The sequence below is a fragment of the Sciurus vulgaris genome, assembly GCF_902686455.1.
Source record: "Sciurus vulgaris genome assembly, chromosome: 4".
Taxonomy (NCBI): Eukaryota; Metazoa; Chordata; class Mammalia; order Rodentia; family Sciuridae; genus Sciurus; species Sciurus vulgaris.
This window is the reverse complement of record NC_136464.1, coordinates 33407205-33428662: the sequence shown is the minus strand read 5'-3', so window position 1 is coordinate 33428662 and position 21458 is coordinate 33407205. Positions and strand designations below refer to the sequence as shown.

Sequence of the window (21458 nt, the reverse complement as noted above, 5' to 3'; positions counted from 1 at the left end):
GGGGATAGGAAGGATAGTAGGATGAATCAGACACTCTTACCCTATGTATATACATGATTACAAGACCGATGTGACTCTACACCATGTCCAACCAGGGGAATAAGAAGTTATACTCCACTTATGTATGATGTGTTAAAATGCATTCTACTGTCATGTATAACTAATTAGAACAAAGTAAACAATAAATAAGTAAATAAAAGCATTTATGAGACCAAAAACAAAAAGCTATTTACCAACAGCTGTTAACCACCTAGGTTTAACAACCTTGCCAATCACTCAAGGGACAACCCATTAACTTTGTTGTAATTTGAATCTGATTACAACACAAAACTTAAATGTTCAGCCAATGCTCAGTGTTCTCATCGTAGACAGAGTTTCCAATTTCTGTCATAAAGCAGGGCAGTAATGGCAGCCGTGTGTTAAAGTGGGAAGAACTCAAGCAGAACACAGTGGCACACACCGGTAATCCCAGGGACTTGGGAGGCTGAGGCAGGAGAATCCCAAGTTCAAGGTTAGCATGGGCAATTTAGTGAGACTCTATCTCAAAATTAAAAAGGGGGGTGGCATGCTGGGATGTCATTCAGTGGTAAAGTACCCTGGGTTCAATCCCCAGTACTTTCCAGCTCCAAAGCATGAAGAGCCTAAGAGCTTCCCTCATGCCTTTGTCCTCAACGTGGGAGAGAATTTGGACAAGCACTAATCTGTAGAGTGCAAATTCCCAGTTTTCTGAATTCTTAATTTATGTTACCCAAAGCAAAATGAGTCTCCCATCTTCCACTTTTTCCTTTTCTCCCTTCTTCCTCCCTTTGGGGGCGAGGTAAGGAGGATGGAGTAAACACCTTTGGTTTCCTTTCCCTGCTTCCTCAGCATCACACCACAGGGGCTGTGCCAGATGCTTTTGCCTCCCCTGTGTCTCAGGATTCTCAGAACAACTCGAGAAATTGGTCAATATTTACCACATATTACAAATGAAAAAACAAATAGCTAATAGGTCTAGTTGGAAATTTGAACCAGGTTTCCAACACCTTTTCTCTGACTCTAAATTCCATGCATTCCACTACACCTTGACCTTCCAGGGTGCTCTGCCAAAGGGAGGTTTCAGGACAGCTGGAGAGATGGGCTGACGGACCTTAACTGGTCCAGGACTTGACAGCAGCACTTGGGTTTCTCCTAAGAGTTTGAGTGATGGAGCTGCAGTTTCAGGTCTTGGTTCCCCACTCTTGGATGCTGGGAGAATACCTGCTGATGTTTTGTAAGAACTGCAGCCAGGGTCTCTCCCCATCTCATAAGCTGCTCGCACTCTGGTTTGTTTAGAGATTTCCCTTCTGAGTGAGTCAAAGGAAAATGCCTCCCACTTCTGAGCATTTCAACATTTCTAATTTCCTTTCCGTTCTTGTAGGATGCATCACATTTCCCCTCTAATTCTGTTTCTATCCTCCAAGCAGGCCCGTGTCTTTGTTCTTATCTTTCTGGAAACTAACCTCGTTTCTACATGGTGAGGGATGTTCCCTCTGAAGTCACCAAAGACCTCTTTTGGTCTTCAGCTGAGTGGCTTCCCTCCTCCCTTTTCTCCAAGGCAGTGCAATAGTTTGCTCTTGGATTTCTCAAGAGATGCTTTGAGGACACCAGTGTTCTGAATACTTTCATTTTATACTTCATGACTTTAGATTTTGTTTTTTAACTGGCTTCCTCCCCTTTAGGAACCAAATTTATAACAAAAGTTTTGTCACTCTTCTCCGGCCTCTGTTTTCTCATCTCATTGTAAACGTTGAATGGATTGGGAGCTCTTAACCTGGTGGTCTGTGGACAAGGTGAGCATTCGCAGATGGACTCAGGTGTGAGCCCCTGGAAACTTTCCACAGAACTGTGTGTGCCAGCCTCCTCCCCACAACACTGGTCTGGCACTCTCAGTTGGCCTCAGATCCTCAGAGGTTCTAAGATGCAGAAGTAGTTATAAGTTCACTGAGACAGGTACTCTTTAAAGATTTTTTTTTTTTTTTTTTTAAACTCAGAATTCCTATGAGGCTTGCTTGCAAAAACTCAAAAACCAAGGCTAGCTACTTGTCATCAATGGTGCTTCTGTCGTGGTAAATACTTGAAAATACTTATAAAGGATACTTTCAAGATGATCTTCCCCTTTAATTCTTGACTGATTGTTCTAAATCATGTTAGCCAAAATCATTGCCCAACACTATCCAAGAACTTGACTGATGATGGTGTCGTGTATGTGTCTGTGTACATTTGGTTTTGTTTTTTTTGGTCCAATTAACTAAGTTGTTTTACTTGTATTTTCAACAACACAGGAGGCTGAGGCAGGAGGATAGTAAGTCTCAGCAATTTAGTGAGTTCCTCAGAAACTTACTGAGACTCTGTTTCTCAAAAAAAGTGGGGGGCACGCTGGGGATGTAGCTCAGTGGTAAAGTACCCCTGGGTTCAATCTCCAACACCAAACAAACAAACAAAAAACCATAGTACTCTCTCTTCCAGAGAATGTACAGGTTTATAATAAATCCCTAACCTGAACTTTTGTATGTGTTCTTTCTCATTTCAAATGAAATCTGTATAGGATTTTCACCTAGTCCTGGAATATCAAAGCTAGAAGGAACTTCCATTCTCTCATCTGAATCTTTTGTTTATGGACAAGGAAACTGACAGGAAAGAGAAATGACTCCTTTAAAGACACTTAGCAGGCTAATGGCAGAGCTGGAGCAACAGCCTGGGTACCCTGGTTTTCAATCCAGTGCTCTTCCCAACCCATCCTAGAGACCCCTGCACATCATTTACCAGCTTCTGCATCCCTGAAAACAGAGGAGCCAGCCCAGCATGAAACCAGTCTCAAAGTGAGGAGGGAAGTCAAACCAACGTACTGGAAGACTTTAGAAATCTGCGGCGTTGGGGTGGGGGCACGTGAATAGCTGAGCAGTGACTGAGTGGCAACGTTCCCTGGCATACAAGGAAGATGGCGCTTTGCACAGCAGGGAGGTGGTGCTGGTGAACTCCGGAGGTGTCGGCGCCCTCCATGCTCTGGTCCCAGCTCCTCTCCCAGATGGGCCCTGTGTTCACCCTCACCAGGAACACACACTCTCCATGTACACCTTCTCATTCCTACGCCTGGGCCTTTGCTCAGGCTGTTTGCCTTGGATGACACCCTTGTGCTGTACCTGGGGGGAAACTGCCTGTTCTCTAGGGCTCAGAGCAAATGTTCTTTTTCTCATGAAGTCTTTCCATATAACCCTCTTGCTCCTCCTGCTGCTTACAATTTCTCCCCACCTTGAGCTTTCAGAGTGTACTGTCTGGGACTCTTCTTTCTTGTCCACATTATAATTATTTGTACGCAGGTCTTACTCCTCGAGGCCATGTCATAAACTCTTTTAGTTGTGGTCAGCCATATTTTGTCTTTTCTTTCAATCGACAAATATTTCCTAAGCACCTTCTATATATCAGGTGCCACAGTCCCTGACCTTGGGGCTTTACTACTGTACAGGGACACAGAGGGGCAGATACAAGAGCTGAAGAGTGCTCACACAGGTCAGTGCAGGGGCTGGGGCTGTACAGTCAGAGCATTGGGACCAGTTGTGCAGGTGTCAAGGAAGGTCACCAGAAACAGCTTCTAGGAAGAAATAACATCTACATGAAACATGAAAGGTAGGGGGAATTATCTAGGCAAACAAGCTGAAGAATTAGAAAGACAAGGCTGACTTGTCATTTCAATGGCCAGATCACATGGGGCCTTCTGGAGCCAGGAAGGAGCAAGAACTTTTCTGAGAGCAATGAGAAACCCCTGATGATGTTCATCCCTCTCAATCTCTGGAAGCACTTAGCACAGTGCCTGGAACACACTAGAAATAAAGAGTAAATATGATAACATTTCAGATTGTCTTTTTCTTTAAGTCTTTCAGGTGAAAGTTTCTTGGTTTATTAGTCAGATACTTGACCTAGGTCCCCAATATCTAGAATTACACTGAACTTGTGGTTTAGCAGGGTGAATAATAGCTAGCAATTTTCTTGACACACAAACTGATCTGGGATACATTTATCCAAACAAGTGACACAGCCTGGAGTCACTCATAGGAGCACTTGTCAGGTAAGCCTTTTCCATCTTTAGCTTGTCCATCACACGAAGCCCAAGGGGCAGGAGTCCCTTGTGAAGGAGCCCATTTCCAGAGTTGCCACAGGACAGAAGGTGAGAGCGGCTGAGAGAGAGGTATGTGGGCAACTGCTCTTTCCACAGGGTGCAAGCCCAGGGCCCACAGTCGGGGCACACCCACAGAGGGCTGTGCCAGGAGAACAGGAGAGAGGGAAGGGGGAGGAAATGGTACTCTTGGGATCTGAAGGCCCATCAGGGAAAGAAAACCAATTTTAAACAAGCCTGGCTCTCCAATCAACATACTCTCCAGTGCTGCCAGCTACTCCACTCCGGCCTGTTAGGAAGCAGGAAGTGTATACCCCAAACCTCACCCAAGTTCCAGCACTGTGCGCACATCCTGTACACACTGCATCCTGGAACTGGGCTGTCAAGATGACTCACCACTGATGATGGGAGGGTCCCAGGCACCTTGGGTGAACCTGTGAACTGCTCCTGTGTCTACGACATTTAATTCTCTTCAATTGGCCAGCTGACCACCCCTCCCACCGCCTAGGCTTTCCTCAACCAGGCATGCACTTTTCTTCTTTGTGGAACACACATTCCAGGAGTACCTGTTCAGGGGTCTGGACAAACCTCAGCCAGTTACTGTTTTTATCCCAGACCCCTACACTGGGGGATGAGGAAACCTCATGTGGCAAAGGCAGTGGGAAGTTCCCACTTTGTGGAGCCTTATCATATGCCAAGAATCAAACTTAAATTCACTACCTCAAACTACCAGGGAAAGACTGCTTCCATTCCTGCTTTTGCACATGGGAAAATTGTGGCTTGGTGAGGGGCAGGAAAGTGGCTTGCTAGGAAGAGGCTAAGCAGTTTCTTGTAAACTATCCCACAATGTGCCTTCCCTCAGTGATTCCCACTTCCCCCTAACCCCAAACCTGTGGGCACATATGTATCAGGCCAAGTGTGTCTCAGGTGTCTGTTACTATCCTGGTAACCTGGCTGTGCCCACCAGTCTCACTAAACACAGGCTTCTCAAAAGCAGGGATAATGACATCTGGACCCTTTTTAGAAGCTGGCACCAGCAGGCCTTGAATTAATGCTCACAGACAAAGCTTCTAAGGGAAACTGAGATGCAGGTTGAGGGTTGAGCAGTTTACTGTGGGCATCATATAAAACGGATAACTAAATAAGTGATTTAGAGACATCTTCAGGAAGCCATCCAGTTCTGAAGAGGTTCTAGAATGTTCTCAGTTCTACAAGCAGTTACAGCTATTCCACGCCAGCTTCCTTTGACAGAGTGTTAATCATGTTCCCAGGCTTTGTGCTTAGCACTCGAATGCACTATTTCAAGGAATCTTCTCAACTACTCTATAAGGGAGGTGTTACCTTCCTTTACAGAAGACGAAATTGAGTCTCAGACAGGGTAAGTGATTCCTATCACTACAGAGTAATAGGGAGCTGGTACTCAAACATGGCTACTTTGGAGAAGTTGCCCAAGGTCTTTGACTTTCTGGGTAGGAAATGACATAGCCAAAATCAGAATCGTAATCAGTCTGGTTGCCAAGTTCATTTCCCATCAAAAAAAATGTCAGCCCTCAAAACATCCTAAGACCACCTTGGTCCAAACTCTGAAATTCCTGCAGTTGACTCAGAGAGATGATGGGAAAGTCACTAAAACACCTGGCATGCCTACTCAGGGACCTCAAGCCCATCAAGGGGGCCTCCTTTGCTCCTCCCCGGAACCAAAATGCCTTTGTTCTTGTGAACAAGGCCCTGTGCTCTCACACAAACACAAGACAAGACGGAGACCCGACAGAATTGAGCACTAGCAGCGCACCATGGGTTATGGAAACAAAGTGCAGCTCACAAAAACCAAACTGCAACACACCACACCAAAGCCTGGTGTTCTCAGCTGTTAGTCAGAGCAAACCAATCTCCAGGGAACGCATGGGAGTGAGGAAGGCCCTCCTTCTTACAGGCTTTCATACCAGGACAGTGGGTGCCCTATGCGAAGATACTTCTGAGTCACCTCAAGAGGCCAGAGTACCACCTGACCTTTCCCTCCAACTGTTCCCAGCCCTGACACCATGACTGGTGTCACCTCCATTCCCTTGGCCATCTCTTTGCTCCCAAGGCAAGCAAACGGGTCTCACAGGCATCTACTTGGCCTTAGTCCCTGAGCCAGGGGTGAGACGTGCAGCCCACCCTGCCAAGCAAGATGCCAAGGGCACCCCCGTCATGCTGCAGGCCTACCTGGCTCACACCACTCTGAGCAGCTTTCCTCTCAGCCTCGCCACCTCTACGCAGCTCTGTCTGCCCAGCCTCCCTTCCTGGAAAAGGGCTACCCAGAGGCTTGCTGGGCCGGCTCTCCTCAGGGGTGTTGAGATCTGAGAGTCTCTGTTCAGTACTCAGGCACCTGACCACATCTGAAGGTTTCAAGCAGCTCTTCTTAGAGATCTTGGGTCCACCAGGGCATCTCTCACCTGACTTGCTCTCTGCTTTCCTTTCATATTGTCCGTTCTCTTCTCTCCAGGGCTGCCTCTTGCTCTGGCTGCTAAAGGCACCGCTAAGCTCCGAGATGACCCTATCGGATCCCCCAAGCAGTGGCTGGGAGAAGCTATCCTGGTGGATGCCTGAGGGTGGCATGTGGATACCACCATCTCCATTGATGTGAAGGGGAGCCTGGGCACTGGCAGCCAGTGAATAGGCCTTGTGGGGAGGAGGCAGGGCCAAAGGGGAAACTGAGTGTGGGGAGGAGCGATCCAGCCAACTTGACTGGGGGAGGCTGAGGGGCAGGGAGGGACGGGCCCTCACCGACAGGGCGAGGTGGTCTGTGTCATAGATAGAAGCCTCAGGCAGAGGAGGCAAGGGTGGGGTCAGGGCCAGAGACCGCCTGCTTGGGACCCCTACAGTCAGCGAGATCCACTCGGAAGTGATGGCGTGCATCTCGGGGGACAGGGCTCGGCGGGGGTGGGGCAGAGATGAGGGGGCTGGCATGAGGAGCTTGCTGTGACTAGGATACTTAAAAAGAAAAGGAGAGAGAAGAAAACAAAAGAAAGAAGCAAAAGGTACAAATATCAGCATAAAGAGAATGGAGGAAAATAATCACTAGGTACATAAAGAGGAATGAAATGGAGAGGATGAGCAGGACACTCTGGTGTCCCAAAAGAAATCACCTGGTGAGGTCTGAGGACACTGGAATGTGGCATATGAGTGTGCACGGGTGTGTGTAGGTGGGGTGAAAGGGAGAGGCAGGTGGCACAGAGACAGGAGAGGTTCCCATCAGACAGTTTCAGGTGGCAACAGCCTGCTTTGCAGAATGGGATTAAAAAAGACCCTCTGGAAGCAGCCCGCTCCAGCCGCCCGGTCATCTGCAACCAGAGCCCTGACCCAGAACTGTGGGGAAAAAGTGGCTCCCCCTGTCCTGGCCCTTGGGTTTTTATTCTCTCTCGGGGGCTCAGCAGAGTGTTTCAGAGAGGAGCACAGGTAGTGTGATCATTTTGTTTTATGGTCACTTTTGGCTACAGTCAAGTAAAAAACGCAGATGAGTTCCCCACATTCTTACAGAGAAGAAAACCCTGCTCCAATCTACTGTCCCATGTAAGAGGCAGGATAGGCACCTCACTGTGCAGGAAGTGCCTTGTGCCTTGTGCCATAAGCCCTCAGCTGGGGTCAGTGACAAGCAGATGACAGAGGAGGAAATTTTTGGAGGAGTAGAGAAGAAGAGGCACCATCATAACATCAGCCTGGGTCCCTAGGTCTTCTGGCCATCTTCCCTACAACTTACAAAGGTCTGTTTGTTCCACAGGATGGCACTCCACACGCCTCTCTTGAACTCAAAGTTATGATTTTTTTCTTGCTTTGGGAAAGAGGGCATGGGTTTGAAATACCTCATATTGTCAAACAAGTATGTTCATAATTAATGTTCAAAATAGCAAACATCTTACTGTGCCCATCTTACTTTCTCCCAGTCTGGTGTAGATCAACAAGCTGTAAGTTCCTTTCCCAACCTGGTGCCAGTGAATGCTTGCACGACTTCGAATCTGCTTTACACGTCTAAAGATGAGACAAACTTTGCCTCTCTCAAACTTTTTCTTCTGCCAGTCAATCTTGACTGACAGAGAGAACTGAGAGAACCAGCCCAGGCCATAGGATTTATGATCCACCAGTTATCGTCTCCATACTATAAGCTTCACCCAGAATAGACCAACTGATAAAGTCTCTCATTTCTCTTTCCCTACTCACCTTATCCCCACAGAATTACCTTTAGCTCTTCCTTTTCCCCTAAGATAATATTTCTCCTACCAAGTGTGCGGGAAATGCCACTTATATGTGCAAAACCAAACTCCAGTCTACACTGTTGCAGACAGTTCATAATCACAGTGCTAGAGAGCCCTCCTGGAGGGCTGTGTGCCATTGGCACTGTAGAGCATGGAAACACATGTTGAGAAGAAAACCCAGTGATGAGAAGCGTAGATACCTGTGGGCTCGCAGTGGCACTGCGGCTTGGGGAGGAAGAGTAAGGCAGGTCGATGTAATCCACGGGGTTTTTCACCAGTGGCCGTTTGATCACGTCCACGTAGGTAATGGGGAAGATGCCTTGTCGGGATGTCCCTGGAATCCTCCCTTCGTACCAGTTCTCATCCACCTGTCGAAGCAGCGTGATCCTCTCACCCTACGAGAGACAGCAAGGTGAGGGTCCTAGTCCCGCCTCTCCTCAGCACACCTGAGGCCCCTACCTGCCACTGTCCTGCATCATTTATCACATTCTTTGCTCAGGAGAATTGCCCCTGCTGGACCCGATGGGTTTAACATCCCTGGCTAGGGATGCCAACAGCAGTGGAGCTACTTGAATGCTAGGACGTTAAACTAAAAAGGAGACAAGATTCATGCCCCAAGCTGGAAGGTAAACATGGCGTTTTTGACTCATTTTGAAGCAACATGGACAGGTACTCGAGTTTCATTCTAAGGCAAAGGTTTGGAGAGTTTTCTCTCCCTTTTTATAAATTTATTTTCCATGTATTATTACAGAAAAATTAGCACACAAATAAATACAAAGGAGAAAATGATCATCACCCATTATACCAGAACTTGGGGAGTAGCTGCTGTTGATAGTTTGACTAAGCCTGGCACAGTGGTGTACGCCTGTAATCTCCGTGGCTGAGGCAGGAAGATCATGAGTTCAAAGCTAGCCTCAGCAAAAGCAAGGTGCTAAGCAACTTAGTGAGACTCTGTCTCTAAATAAAATACTAAAAAGGGTTGGGGATGTGGCTCAGTGGTCAAGTGTCCTGAATTCAATCCCTGTGTGTGTGTATATATATATGTATCATACTTATATAGTTTCCTGATTTAACTCTATGCATGTGAAGTAGACTTGCCCATATTTTCTTCCTATGAAAATTGAGTACACACTCTATTCCCTTTTCCTATTTGCTTTTTTTATACTTAACTATATACAGTGAATGTCCTTCTTCAAAAAGAAACATAATTCTACATTTTTAACAGTGTTGCACATCTTAATGGACCACTGCAGGATCTTCTATTATACATACATAAAATGATTTAATTACTGATCCCCTACTATTGGAAAAATAGGTTACTTAAAGAGTTTCTCTTTTGTATAACATGGTTCATCTTTTTCTGAGCCATCTGCTCACTTCCCTCAATCCCCAAGAAAATTAGTAACTTTAATAACTTAGCAAGCCAGAGAATTTTGAAATGTAGAGAGTATTTGAATTTCTGGGAAGGAGAGTTCCTTTGCACAGTATAATTATCTTCATAATAAGCATATTGAACCCCTCGAAGGCAACTAATCATAATCACAATACTGGCATCTCCTATTTACTGAGCCAAGACCAGATGATATGTGGCATATTGGTGGTTTCACAAATGCTGTTTCATTTGAGCCTCCTACAACCACTCCCAGAGAGGGCCATTTATCTTCTTCTTTTTTCCATGAGGCACGACAGGCTCAAAGTACTTAACTCCCTACAAGCTACACAGCTGATAACCTGGGAATTTTGGCTTTGAAGCTTTTCAAACTCTCCTGGTACCAATGGACTTGTTTTCCCCACTAGGCCTGTTGATGTATTATAAACCTCATTACCCACATGGTGCTCATCACAGCATTAGGTGCCATCACACCATTAGGTGTTCAACTATGTTGAACAGCTTTTTAAAAAATGTCTAAGGTTGTAGAAATACTACATGTAGTCAGCGAGCTCAATGTGGTTAAGTCCCAACTAATTTAGAGTGTATTTTAAAATTACTTCATCTCAGAAAATTCTCTGTCCTTTTTTTAACTGCCATTTTTGATCAGCATGCATCTCGTTAGGGTACAGACTGGCATGCCACAGCACTGTCACATTCTTCATTGATAATGGTACCACCTAAGACAGCCCCAGAGCTTGGGGCAGGAAGGATGGCTTACCTTTCTGAAGGACATTTCTACTTGGGTATCACCATTGAAGTTAAACTTGGCAATAGCTTCTCCATATTCCAAAACCTGCACAGGTGTCAACTTTTTGGGCTGAGCCTTCTCAGCAGGGGGAAGAAGCTGAGAAAGGAAAGAGGCAAAAGATAAAGGGAAAAAAGAGAAGAAGGAAGGAAACCAAGAGTAGGAGGAGGGGGCAAAACACAAGGACACTGTCAGCAAATGGTGATTCACCACAGGACTGGGCTTTTCCTTAGGAAGACGAGGGGCTGCTGTACCTCGATGTAGGTGCGTGGGAAGATTCCCACCCGGCCGTGGTGTTCACCTTCGTACCAGTTCTGATCGATTTGCTTATAAATGTAAACAATGTCTCCCTTCTGCAGAGGAAGCTCCCTGTCAACAGAGGTTATGCCATTTTAGCAGATGTTTCAAATGTGCGAGATCAAGACACTTCAGTGTGTTAGCAAAAAGAGACTTCAAGAAGAGCCAAAGGGGACATGTTACACAAGGGGGTGCTTCATATTTGGAAGTGAGAAATGCCCTGTTCAGGAAATTATGGCACACTGGGTGTTTTTCCAGTCTTTTGTGGGGGATGCACGCTGACATTCAAACCGACTTGCGCTTGAAAGTGCTCGGGGGGGCCTTATTAGTTGTTGTGGTTTCCTTGATGCATTTCTTGGTGAATGTTGTCTACAGGTCTAGAATATTGACAGCACCACATTGTAGTGCACCTGGAAGTCTTAACAGATGTTTATTCCATTCTGAAAAATGTCTCCTCCAGAATCCCTTTACCACCTTCACTGCCCTCTCAAAGGCAGACCTGTGTTGCTTTAAGTCCACCTCAATTCATTTATCACACAGATACCTTTCTGTCTTTTATCCATTTAGCCAACTACCCACCCACTCATTTCACCATCCATCTCTCTATCAGCATACAGCAGAAAGGCTCTGAAGTTAGGGACATCTGAGTTCAAAGCCCCTTCTATGATTTACTAGCTTTGGGACTCTGGAAGAGACATTTAATCTCCCGAGGCACTGTTCCTTTATCTGATCATAACAGCTCACTCAAAGTTGAAGAATGCAGACACAAACTGCAAATGAAACACCAAGCTCGGCACCTGCGCTATGGCTAACACCCATTAAATGTACATCTCCTGCCTTTTCAACATGGAAAAGAGATCTCGGGAAGAAAAGTGAATTTACTTCAAGCACTCTTGATGCGATTTTCCACTTTTCCATATCCATCTGTTTGGTTGACGCTATAATAATCCAACCAGGACTTCTTTTTAGACACAATGGGACAAAAAGTCAAATTCTGAACAAAATGTAAACATAAGAATAAAAATTGTAGTATGATATTCTTTTGAATTAACAACAATTAAAAAAAAAGGTCTAGAGGTTTTTCATGTGGATCAAACCAACAGGAAGAAAGGTCTCTGATTGTAATATGGAGGGGTGTGACTGTTTTGTAGTGTGCCCAGAAGTCCCACAGTATGTGAGGGGTGCTGGCTAAACAACAGGCACATCTGGAAAACTCTACACAAAGTCGGCTCTGTGCTGAATAAAAGCACAAGGCAGCTTCCATGGGTCTTGCATTGGGAGAGAGGATCCTGATCCTGAAGAGGCACGTGAAGGGGGTCCCCGGCATTTGCTCCTGTGAGGAGAAATGTCTCTGGCCACAGCCCTGCTTAAGTTGTTTTGAATTCCCTCTCCTTTTAATCCCTCATGTTGGTATAAAGAGTTGACAAGCTCCTCAGCACATATGCCTTGCTGGAGACATGCAGGCTCTGGTATCTGCTACCCAGAGTATCTTACAGCTATGAAGGCAGGTGGTTAACAGCCCCACTGTTAAGCAAAGAAGGAGACCATGGTGAGACCTGCAGCTGTGACCAGAGGAGATACACCACAGAGTCTGGGGGGCTGCCATTCTTCCTGTACTGTGAACCACTCCTCCAGTTCTCAAAGAACCAGGTGGTCAGGTCTGGTGGCAGGAAGGTTTGGGAAACGATAACATGATACATATTAACATGATCTTGTCTGGAATGTCACCGCGTATGTGAGCACAGCACAGGTGAGAAATCCAGGGGGGAAGGAATCGGGTTAATTGTGTCCATCACGTTCCCTCAGCACACTTTTTTGAATAAGACACTATGGGAAAAAATAAAACCAAGGAATTGGAGGGATTAAAGTAAGACTTTCCATGGATGTGGCTGGTCCTCTTTTTACTGAATTCTACTGATGTTTTTTGGAGGCAGTATGTGATGAAAACACTGAGTCAGGAAAAAGAAACCAACTTTCCAGCATTGGAAATGTTTTAAATGATGGCAATTTCCATGGATCTCAGCTTTCTCACCTCTTCTATTTCACAGGGTTGCACAAAAGAAAAAAAATGTGTTAAATTATGATATATGCATTTATGAATATTTCATAATGAATTCCACTTATATGTAAAATTATAATGCACCAATGGAAAGAGTATATATATATTGTGTGTGTGTGTGTGTGTGTGTGTGTGTGTATGAGTATTAACAGCTGGTACACTGTGCAAAATGTTTTACAAATATTACTCTGGCATCTTTTCATCTTCATCTTATAAAAGAGGAAACTAAGGGTGGCAGAGATCGATAAATTTATAGTTGCAGAGAGATAAGTGGCATAGTAAAGATTTGAATTCAGGACTTCCAGACTCGCAAACCCACTATCTTGTAATACATTACACGGCCACCTCTCAACTGATGCACTAAAGAACTGAAATAATACTCCAGGCACTAGTGACTGTGGCCTGCCCACTCGTTTTGTGTTGGAGGAGATCAGAACCATGGCTGAGTAGCCTCCACACAGCGTTTACCATCATCCACAGAAGGTACTTCTCCCTCTCATCACCCGGGAAAGACCTCCTATTGGCAGGACAAGGACAGCTGCTGGTAATGACATTTTTGACTGCCAATGATAATTCATGGCCTGTTTCAATCCATAATCAAATATAAAGCTGAAAGTTTCCTTTTGGAATCCAATCTTTAGTAGCATTTCCCAAACTGTTATCCATGGAAAACAGAAGAGTTTCCTGGTCTTATAAATTTAGAAAACACTGGACTAAATAAGTTTAATCAGTAGCTCCTCAAGTTGGGAGATGTCTAACTCTAGCACATGTGGGGCCCTCACTCATTTCTGCAATAGGACTTTCTTTTGAGAAACATCTTACGGGGTCAGTTCCCTGAGGAGCACAACCACATGTGTCTCCTATGGGTCCCCCCAGACCTTTATTCTTTGGTCGATGTTATTGTAAAACTGCTAAAGTTGTATTCCTAGAGGCTGGTTCTGGTTCCTTCCAGAGAAGGGGTGGGTCAGCTCAAGCTACCACGTCATCAAGCAAAGGGAGCCTCTACAGAAGAGGAGGCCAGGTGGCACAGTGCACAAGAGCCCAGCTCTGGTGCTAGGTCACCTAGGTTGTAATCCTGACTCTATCACTTACCAGCTTGGATGAATTCCTTCATCTTGCAGTCCCTCGGCTTCCTCAGTTGTTCAGTGAGGATAATAGTACCCGCTCCAGAGGGTCCTCATTCATACGGGGTGAATGAGATAACATGTGCAGTGTACTTTAAGCAGAGCCTGACATGTAAATTACTATCTTAAAAATAATTGTTAATCATTTCTCCAACTCTATTCTATAAGCGAACTTCTGTGTTTCCAAGAGGCAGCTAAGAAGACAAATAAATAGAATCAATGGCACTTACTTTAGCGTCTGTGCTTTAAAGTCAAATTTGGCTCTGGCAGGTCTCATCTAAACATAAGAAACAATAGCAAGTTAAAATAATTATTCATGTGTAATAAGAAGGATGTATTTTCATATGTTTCTAGAAAGCAAAGCAGAAAATTTCTGTCTAACCAGTTCATTCTGGTACAGAAATCTGAGCCAAATTCCTGTGTCTGAACTTAGCAGAACACTAGATGAATGTTTAGTTCACTGTATTCTGCATGAGTATGCCCTTAAAGAGGGTCAGATTTAGGGAAGAGATGGTTTGAAAATTCCTAAAGTTTAAGCTTTGGACCCTCAAAACATGCTGACCATGGTTACAGGAAGAAAAAATATATATATAGTCAATCAGAAGTCCCAAGACATTCCATTTTTGCATTTTTACTCCAGGGGACATCTTCTATATGCCTAATTTAAATAATTATCTGCAAGGGAATGAAGCTCGGATTCACTTCTCATGGCATCTTCAACTCCATATATTTCTCATGGTCTGTGAGATCATCCAAAAACCCAGACAGAGCAAGTCCTGAGTTCATCTCCCTCTGCAGACTTCCGCTTCTGCTGGGGTTGCTCTCTCATGCCACAGCCCATGCCTGGAAGCGTGCCCCAGCCCCTTCTCCACTTTCTCATCAAGTCTGTCAGTACGTCATGCCTGCCCACCCTTGGTCCACAACCCCCTTGCTCAGATCTGACCCCTGGTTCCCACTAGCACAAAGATTCCTTTGATTTCACCTTCCCTTCCCTCTAATCTACTGTCACCCAGGAGCACAAATAGCATTCCTCAAATTCTTCCCCATAACTTCCTTGCTTTGATGTTGGCTTTGGCTCTCAAACTGTCCCTCAGATCACATCTCAATTCCTGACATGGGTTGAGGCCTTTGGGTCATTTCTCCCTACTCTTACCTAACTGCTTTTATCTCTATTACATGCTTCCTGTTTCAGTCTGGCAAATCTATTTGCAACATCTCTATCAAGCCCCCTTATCTGCTTGTAATTTCTTCAGTTCCAATTCTAGCAAGAAGGTCACCTTTATTATTATCATACTTATTTCTTATATATTTTTCTTCCTCATTTTTAAAGGTAGTTATTTTAACTTTTTTTTTTTCTTCTTTAGATGATGGGGAATAGAAATCATAAATGTGGACAAGCTACTTCTGGCTTTCAGTGTAATTCTGTGCCCCAGCCATGAACAGCTCCAACCTCTCCAACTGCCATGACCTGCTGATCTAGGAAAACAATGTGATGAAATCTAAAGTAGGTGTCCTTTTCAATATTAGATGGTGTGAACAGTGGCAGGAAAAAACAGAATACTGGGTGGGAAAAGAAATGGTATGTATGCATGTATGTATGTATTTATTTATTTATGCAGTACTGGGATTGAACCCAGAGGTGCTCTAACACTCAGCTATATCCTCGACTCTTTTTATATTTTTAATTTTGTGACAGGGTCTGGCTAAATTGCCTATGCTGGCCTGGAACTTGCAATCCTCCTGCTTCTGCTTCTCAAGTAGCTGGGATTATAGGTGTATGCCATTATGCCTTGTCAAGAAAATGGTATTTAAAAGCTTCACCAAGCTTAGTTTTGGATTTTAATCCTTCAGTGATATGCCCCATAATTTCATGGACCTTGAGGCAGGGTCTTGCTTAGTTTTGGATTTTAATCCTTCAGTGATATGCCCCATAATTTCATGGACCTTGAGGCAGGGTCTTGCAGAGATCTTAGGGGCCCTGAATTCTCCACAGGAATGTTTAATTTTGTATTTTCATGCTGATGTTTCCATCCATCTAGCCACATTCATATTAGAGGCCAATTGAATGACCACCTTATAATCAAGTTAATGCTACACAATTTTAATGCCTATATTTATTTGTGCCTATAGGTAATCAAAGAGTATAATTTAATGGCTGTAGGCAAATTAGAAAAGAATGAATGTGGGACTAATGATAAATGACAAGTTCAGATGAAGACCCAATGACAAAATCTGTAAGGACAAAAATTCCAGTGATTTCAAAAGAAGAAGGTTGGAGGAGAAGTAGGTCACCCTGTGTCACCCAGTAGTAGTGCTGTGTAAACATTAAAAAAGTTATACCAAAGCAGTACATATTCATGTTTGAGTGGCAAGGGAACCCAGGGCCTCACACACGCTAGGCAAGTACTCTACCATTGAGCTACAACCTCAGCCCCTCCACTGAACTCTTAAGACATGTATGGGAGTCATGATGGCTACATAAAGAAACAGCAGATCCTTCTTTACTCTCCCATAGCTCCAGAGAGCAAACCCATTTCATTCCACTGGCTCTCACAGCATTGTGTGACTTACTACAGGAGAGGTAACTGTATGAGGGAGACTCTTCCACTACCAGCTAACCAAGAAAACAGACTAAGTCCTGTTGTGCCTCCCACAGGGTCTTACACAGAATTACTCCCACCCTCTTACTGAGTAAGAACAAAGTACATCTATACAACATGCCACGTTTGGGACTTGCTGATGTCTGCTTTCTCATGTCTGTTAGTCACTTTCCAAGGAGGTGATTCTCAAAATGTGGCCCCTAAACAGACTTCATCAAAATTTCCTAGGAACTTGCAAATTCTCAGACCCCATCAGAAACTCTGCAAATGAGGCCCAGGAATCTTGTATTTTAACAAGTCTCCAGGAGGTTCTGATGCACAAATTTGAGAACCACTGCTCTAGTAGGGAGGTAGTGTCTGCGGGAGAGTGTCTGCCTCTGTCCATGGTTATCCACCCACACTGCACTTCGTTTACACGTATCACAAAGGTATCTCTGCATGTTCCCATTTTCATCCTTACTCACAGGCAGGAAGGCCTGCACATGAGTGTAAACCCATAACCAGAGGCTTCAGAACAGGGTTGTTCTGAGGCGGATCTAGAAGACTAAGGGCTAAGGGACTGTCCTTCCCTGGCAACTGAATAAATTTTCTTTTTCTCCATACTTTAGAGTCTCCTTCCCCTCCCAGCTTTCCTTCTTTAAATCTGGTTGCCAGACGCCCTCAATTTCTTTAACAACAACAACAAAAAGACAAACACCTGTCACTCAAAAGATAGAAAAGATAGAAACATTAATATTAATCTACTACATTGGTAAGTTATAAAACTACATATTGTGGATCCCACTCTCCCACCCTCTACCCCAAACCCAGACACAAATGCTTCCCCAAAAGGAGACTATCTTCAGCAAGGCTACTTAAGGGTTAAGTGGCACAGCATAATCTCTTACGCAAGAGGCAGCATTTGGCCAGCACAAGAATTCCAACATACTGACCTTGGTGCAGGAGGCCAAGACCTAGATAAAGTCACTTCAAAGTTTTGTTCTTTGTTCCTGTTATAACATTAAGCTTTTGGAATCTTAGAAATGTCAAAATTAAGAGAACAAATGAAATGTCTCTCAGAGAGTTCTCTGACCCGCCATGGTTTTATCCTAACTGCAACAGTTTTCACGTTTCAAAAGTCTTCAACGAGGTGCCGCAGCACTACTGAACAAACCATACAACTGAAACATCTGCAAGCAGGCTGCAGTACTGTTCTCTGAGATTTCAATAGTAATGCCTCTAAATTTGGGGGCTTTTGTAAATGGCATAGTATTGCTAACTAACTTTTGTCATATAAGTTGCATTAACCCTCTCTTTAAAGAGGACTCTTGTAATTGTCCCCACCATGGCTACCAACGCACATGGCCTCAGGTACATGGTCTCCAAGCAGAATGCACAGGCAGCACAGACTCATGATAAAATGCAGCATGGAGGGGACTGGACTTATGAAGGCAGCCGAGGCTCTAAACATGCATTAGGGGTGTACGCCAGCAGATCCCGGTCCCACAGCCAGGCATGCTTGAACATACAGAGCACAGAACACAACGGGGCTCATGTCCATTCACCAGCCACAAGAGCCAAAGCAAGGCTAAGGGAAGCCAGGATGACAGATGCTGTTTGGAGAACTAAATTGGCCTACATAGGGCAATGCTGAAAGGAGGCAAATTTGCTTTGGGTCAAGCAGCAGTTTGAGGCAACCAAAACAGACCTCTGACCCAGATTTCCTTTTTGCAGTATCGTCTATATTGAGGAGGTCCCCAAAGCGCTCATTAGTGATAAACTGATGATGCGTCGGGATAACGCCTGTGTGGCGACGAGCTGCAATATCGGCCTCTTCTTGCTCGCGCTTAAGTCGTCTCTGGTCCGCTAAAAGTTTCTGCCATGAAATTGCATAAAAGGGGCAGTGAATCATCTGGTCCAGGGCATCAGAAAACTGCCATCAAAAGCGACTAAGGAAGAAGGTGCTGTGTGAACAGTGAGGAGACTTTAAGGGTCAGATGACTCCCATAGTAACCACCCTCCACACTCAGCAGGAAGAAGAGCCCACTGCCCAGGAGAAACCTGGGGAGAGCTGGGATTCAGGGAAGGATGATTCTATAAGATCACACTCTCAGCCAAGACTCCTGCCTCCTGGTAGCAAAGGCCAGGTGACCCAGGGGGCACATCCAGGGCACTGCAAGGATGCTGGGCAGGCAGTAGGAGACTATGCCACCCCTACCTCACTTGGGCACATTCCCACAGTACATTTCCAAGGCAGAACCAGGGCGGGCTGATGACTCTTGTGCACATTAGGCCTATTAAATTCGCTATGGAATTTCACTACCTGGCAACCAGGTTATTCTAGTGCTTCCTCTGTTGGTTACTCCAATATGTCCTCCACAGAGTGGAACTGCCCACTTCAGAAAACATGGCACCCCTCTCCTAAGCCAGCCCACTCCTCCCTGGGCACAATTGTAGGAGGCCTTAGATATGTATCAAAGGCTATGGGATTGATGGAGAGCCCCAGTTACTTTCTTATAGAATGATTTCTTCATTGGATAAAATAAAAATGAGTTTAAGGGAATGATGTAGCATGTAAATATGAAAAATAAAATATTTAGGGCTGGGGCTGTAGCTCAGTGGTACAGTGCTTGCCTCATACGTGTGAGGCATTGGGTTCAATACACAACACCACATAAAAATAAATACATAAAAAAGATATTGTGCCCATTTGCAACTAAAATATAAATATATATATTTAAAGTTTTTGTTTTTTAAAAATATTTTTTGAGTTGTAGATGGACATAATATCTTTGTTTTTTATTTATTCATTTTTATATGGTGCTAAGGATTGAACCCAGTGCCTCACACATGCAGGCAAACGCTCTACCGGTGAACCATAACCCCAGACCTAAAATATATTTTTTAAAAATTAAAAATAAACTGTGAATAATGGTTCCTGGGGTTAGAAGAAACAGTCTCCTTATACTAGGAAACTAGTCATCTATTTCCATTTTTTGTTTCTTTGCTTTTTTCAGTACTGGGAACTGAACCCAGAAATGTCCTACAATTGAGCTACATCCCTAGCTCTTTTTATTATTATTTTTTTTAATTTGAGAAAGGGTATCACTGAGTTGCCCAAGCTAACCTCAAACTGGAAATCCTCCTACCTCAGCCTCCCTAGTTGCTGGTATTATACAGGTATACCACAGGACCTAATTTATTTCTAAACTTTTAAAGACCTTTTAAAATAATCAAACAATGTTGCTTTTACCAAATGCACTCAATGTCTACTGAAATATCCCAACAGAAGAGAATTTTTTTAGAAGAGAATTTTAATGTGTCTCCTATAGCACAGCAATCTTACATTTCCAGGATTAATGTCCCTTATAGGAAAGCATTAATTAGAACTGATAATTCTCAGCATACTCAATAAAACGTTAGTTTTCTTCCAGAAGGTAATTAAATGCCTCATATGACATCCAGCTCCAAAGGATGGTGCGCCTGACTTTTCTCCCAGGTCTACAAATAACAACTCATCAAACAGCTGTGGCATTTCCAGTGTTCAGTAAATGGCTATAAAGATTAAATGAGAAAAGAAAGTGCTTTGCAAAGCACAGTGCCATCAAAAGAGCACTGACCCAGGAAATTGGAGCCTTGGTTCCTAGTTCTGCCTTTGGTATAAGTTAACTTGCCAGGTGGCCCTGGGCAAGCCACACTGTGCTGTGGTCCTCTCCTGAACAGAACGAGGCAGCTCACTACATGACCATAATGACCCTCCCAGGACTGACGTTTTCTGCACTGCCATTATCAACAATGTTAATAATAAAGCATGAAGTGCAGACTGAGACCCCTAAACTGGGGAGGGGTCAGTTGTTCCTGCAATAGGCATGGTCTCATGCTCGAGGTGGCCACACACCCTTGTCGAAACTCCGGTGCATTGGATAAGGTTAAACAACATCAGTAGAAGCAAACATCAGATGGAGTGAAGCCCTCACTCAACCCAGAGCATAAATTCGACCTCAGTAGATCTATCAGGCCTGTGCTTTAACCACAGAAACCAAAATACACAGGTAAAGACACAAACCATTCTCGGGACTGTGGGTGAGCATCATTTAGAAAGCAAGCTGCTCACATTCTGTAAGCAAATCTAGTGTTATAACTGTTAAATCGAGTAAGTAAATATGACCCCTATGTAGCAGGAACACATTCTACTTGTGGTACTTGTACCTTCCAAATTGTATACTAAGAGTCCCATTACTAGAATGGAATTTCATCTTTCTTCTCCAGACCTACACACATCAAAATCTTGTATCTCAGGGGCAGGAAGCACTTAACCGAGAGCTGTAGAAATCAATCTGTTCTGTGTCCTGATGAACACTCATCATTATTGTGTTTTGAATTTCATTATTGCAGACATTTCTTTATGTCAGGTCAGACACAGTGCCTTAGTGAACACTGTTTGTGCCTAGAGGATGGGGAGAGGATGGTAGTTTCCCTTGTCTTTTGTCTCACCGCCTGGTAGCAAGGATTATAATCATACAGTTCTCCTCAAAGAACTTGCCCTAAATCTTAAGGAAACCCCACCTAAATATCAGAACTGCTCAAGACAGCAAGAGAAAAAGGGGAAGGGACAGAGTTGTAAACACGCGAACACCCTCCCCCACTGCCACTGGTTCAAACAAATCTCGCATCTCTAAACTCACTATGGAAATGGGCATTGATTCCTTTTCCTGAGCATGTAATGCCCAGAAAGTATGCAACATAATGCTTTATCATGGCAGAACCTTATGATTTTGCCCATTTACCTTCCCCTACATCCTGGGAAGAATGGGCTCTTTCCCACCACTACACAGACACTTTGGTTACTCCAAGT

The 21458-nt window shown here is 44.3% G+C and overlaps 1 protein-coding gene across 50 annotated transcripts in view; it reads right to left on the bottom strand.

The window, feature by feature from the left end:
• SORBS1 (sorbin and SH3 domain containing 1) overlaps window positions 1–21458 on the bottom strand; it is a 236120-nt gene that overhangs the window by 13327 nt on the left and 201335 nt on the right. For 39 of the 50 annotated variants that reach the window (XM_079135991.1, XM_079136039.1, XM_079135992.1 and 36 more), the window contains 6 exons: window positions 18312–18479; window positions 14255–14301; window positions 10799–10913; window positions 10518–10643; window positions 8568–8762; window positions 6341–7108 (listed from right to left, as the gene is read on the bottom strand). In XM_079135991.1, the coding sequence (XP_078992117.1) occupies window positions 6341–7108; window positions 8568–8762; window positions 10518–10643; window positions 10799–10913; window positions 14255–14301; window positions 18312–18479 (1419 nt within the window). The remainder of the gene's footprint in view (window positions 1–6340; window positions 7109–8567; window positions 8763–10517; window positions 10644–10798; window positions 10914–14254; window positions 14302–18311; window positions 18480–21458) is intronic. The other 11 variants (XM_079136017.1, XM_079136023.1, XM_079136026.1 and 8 more) reach the window with 3 other exon arrangements.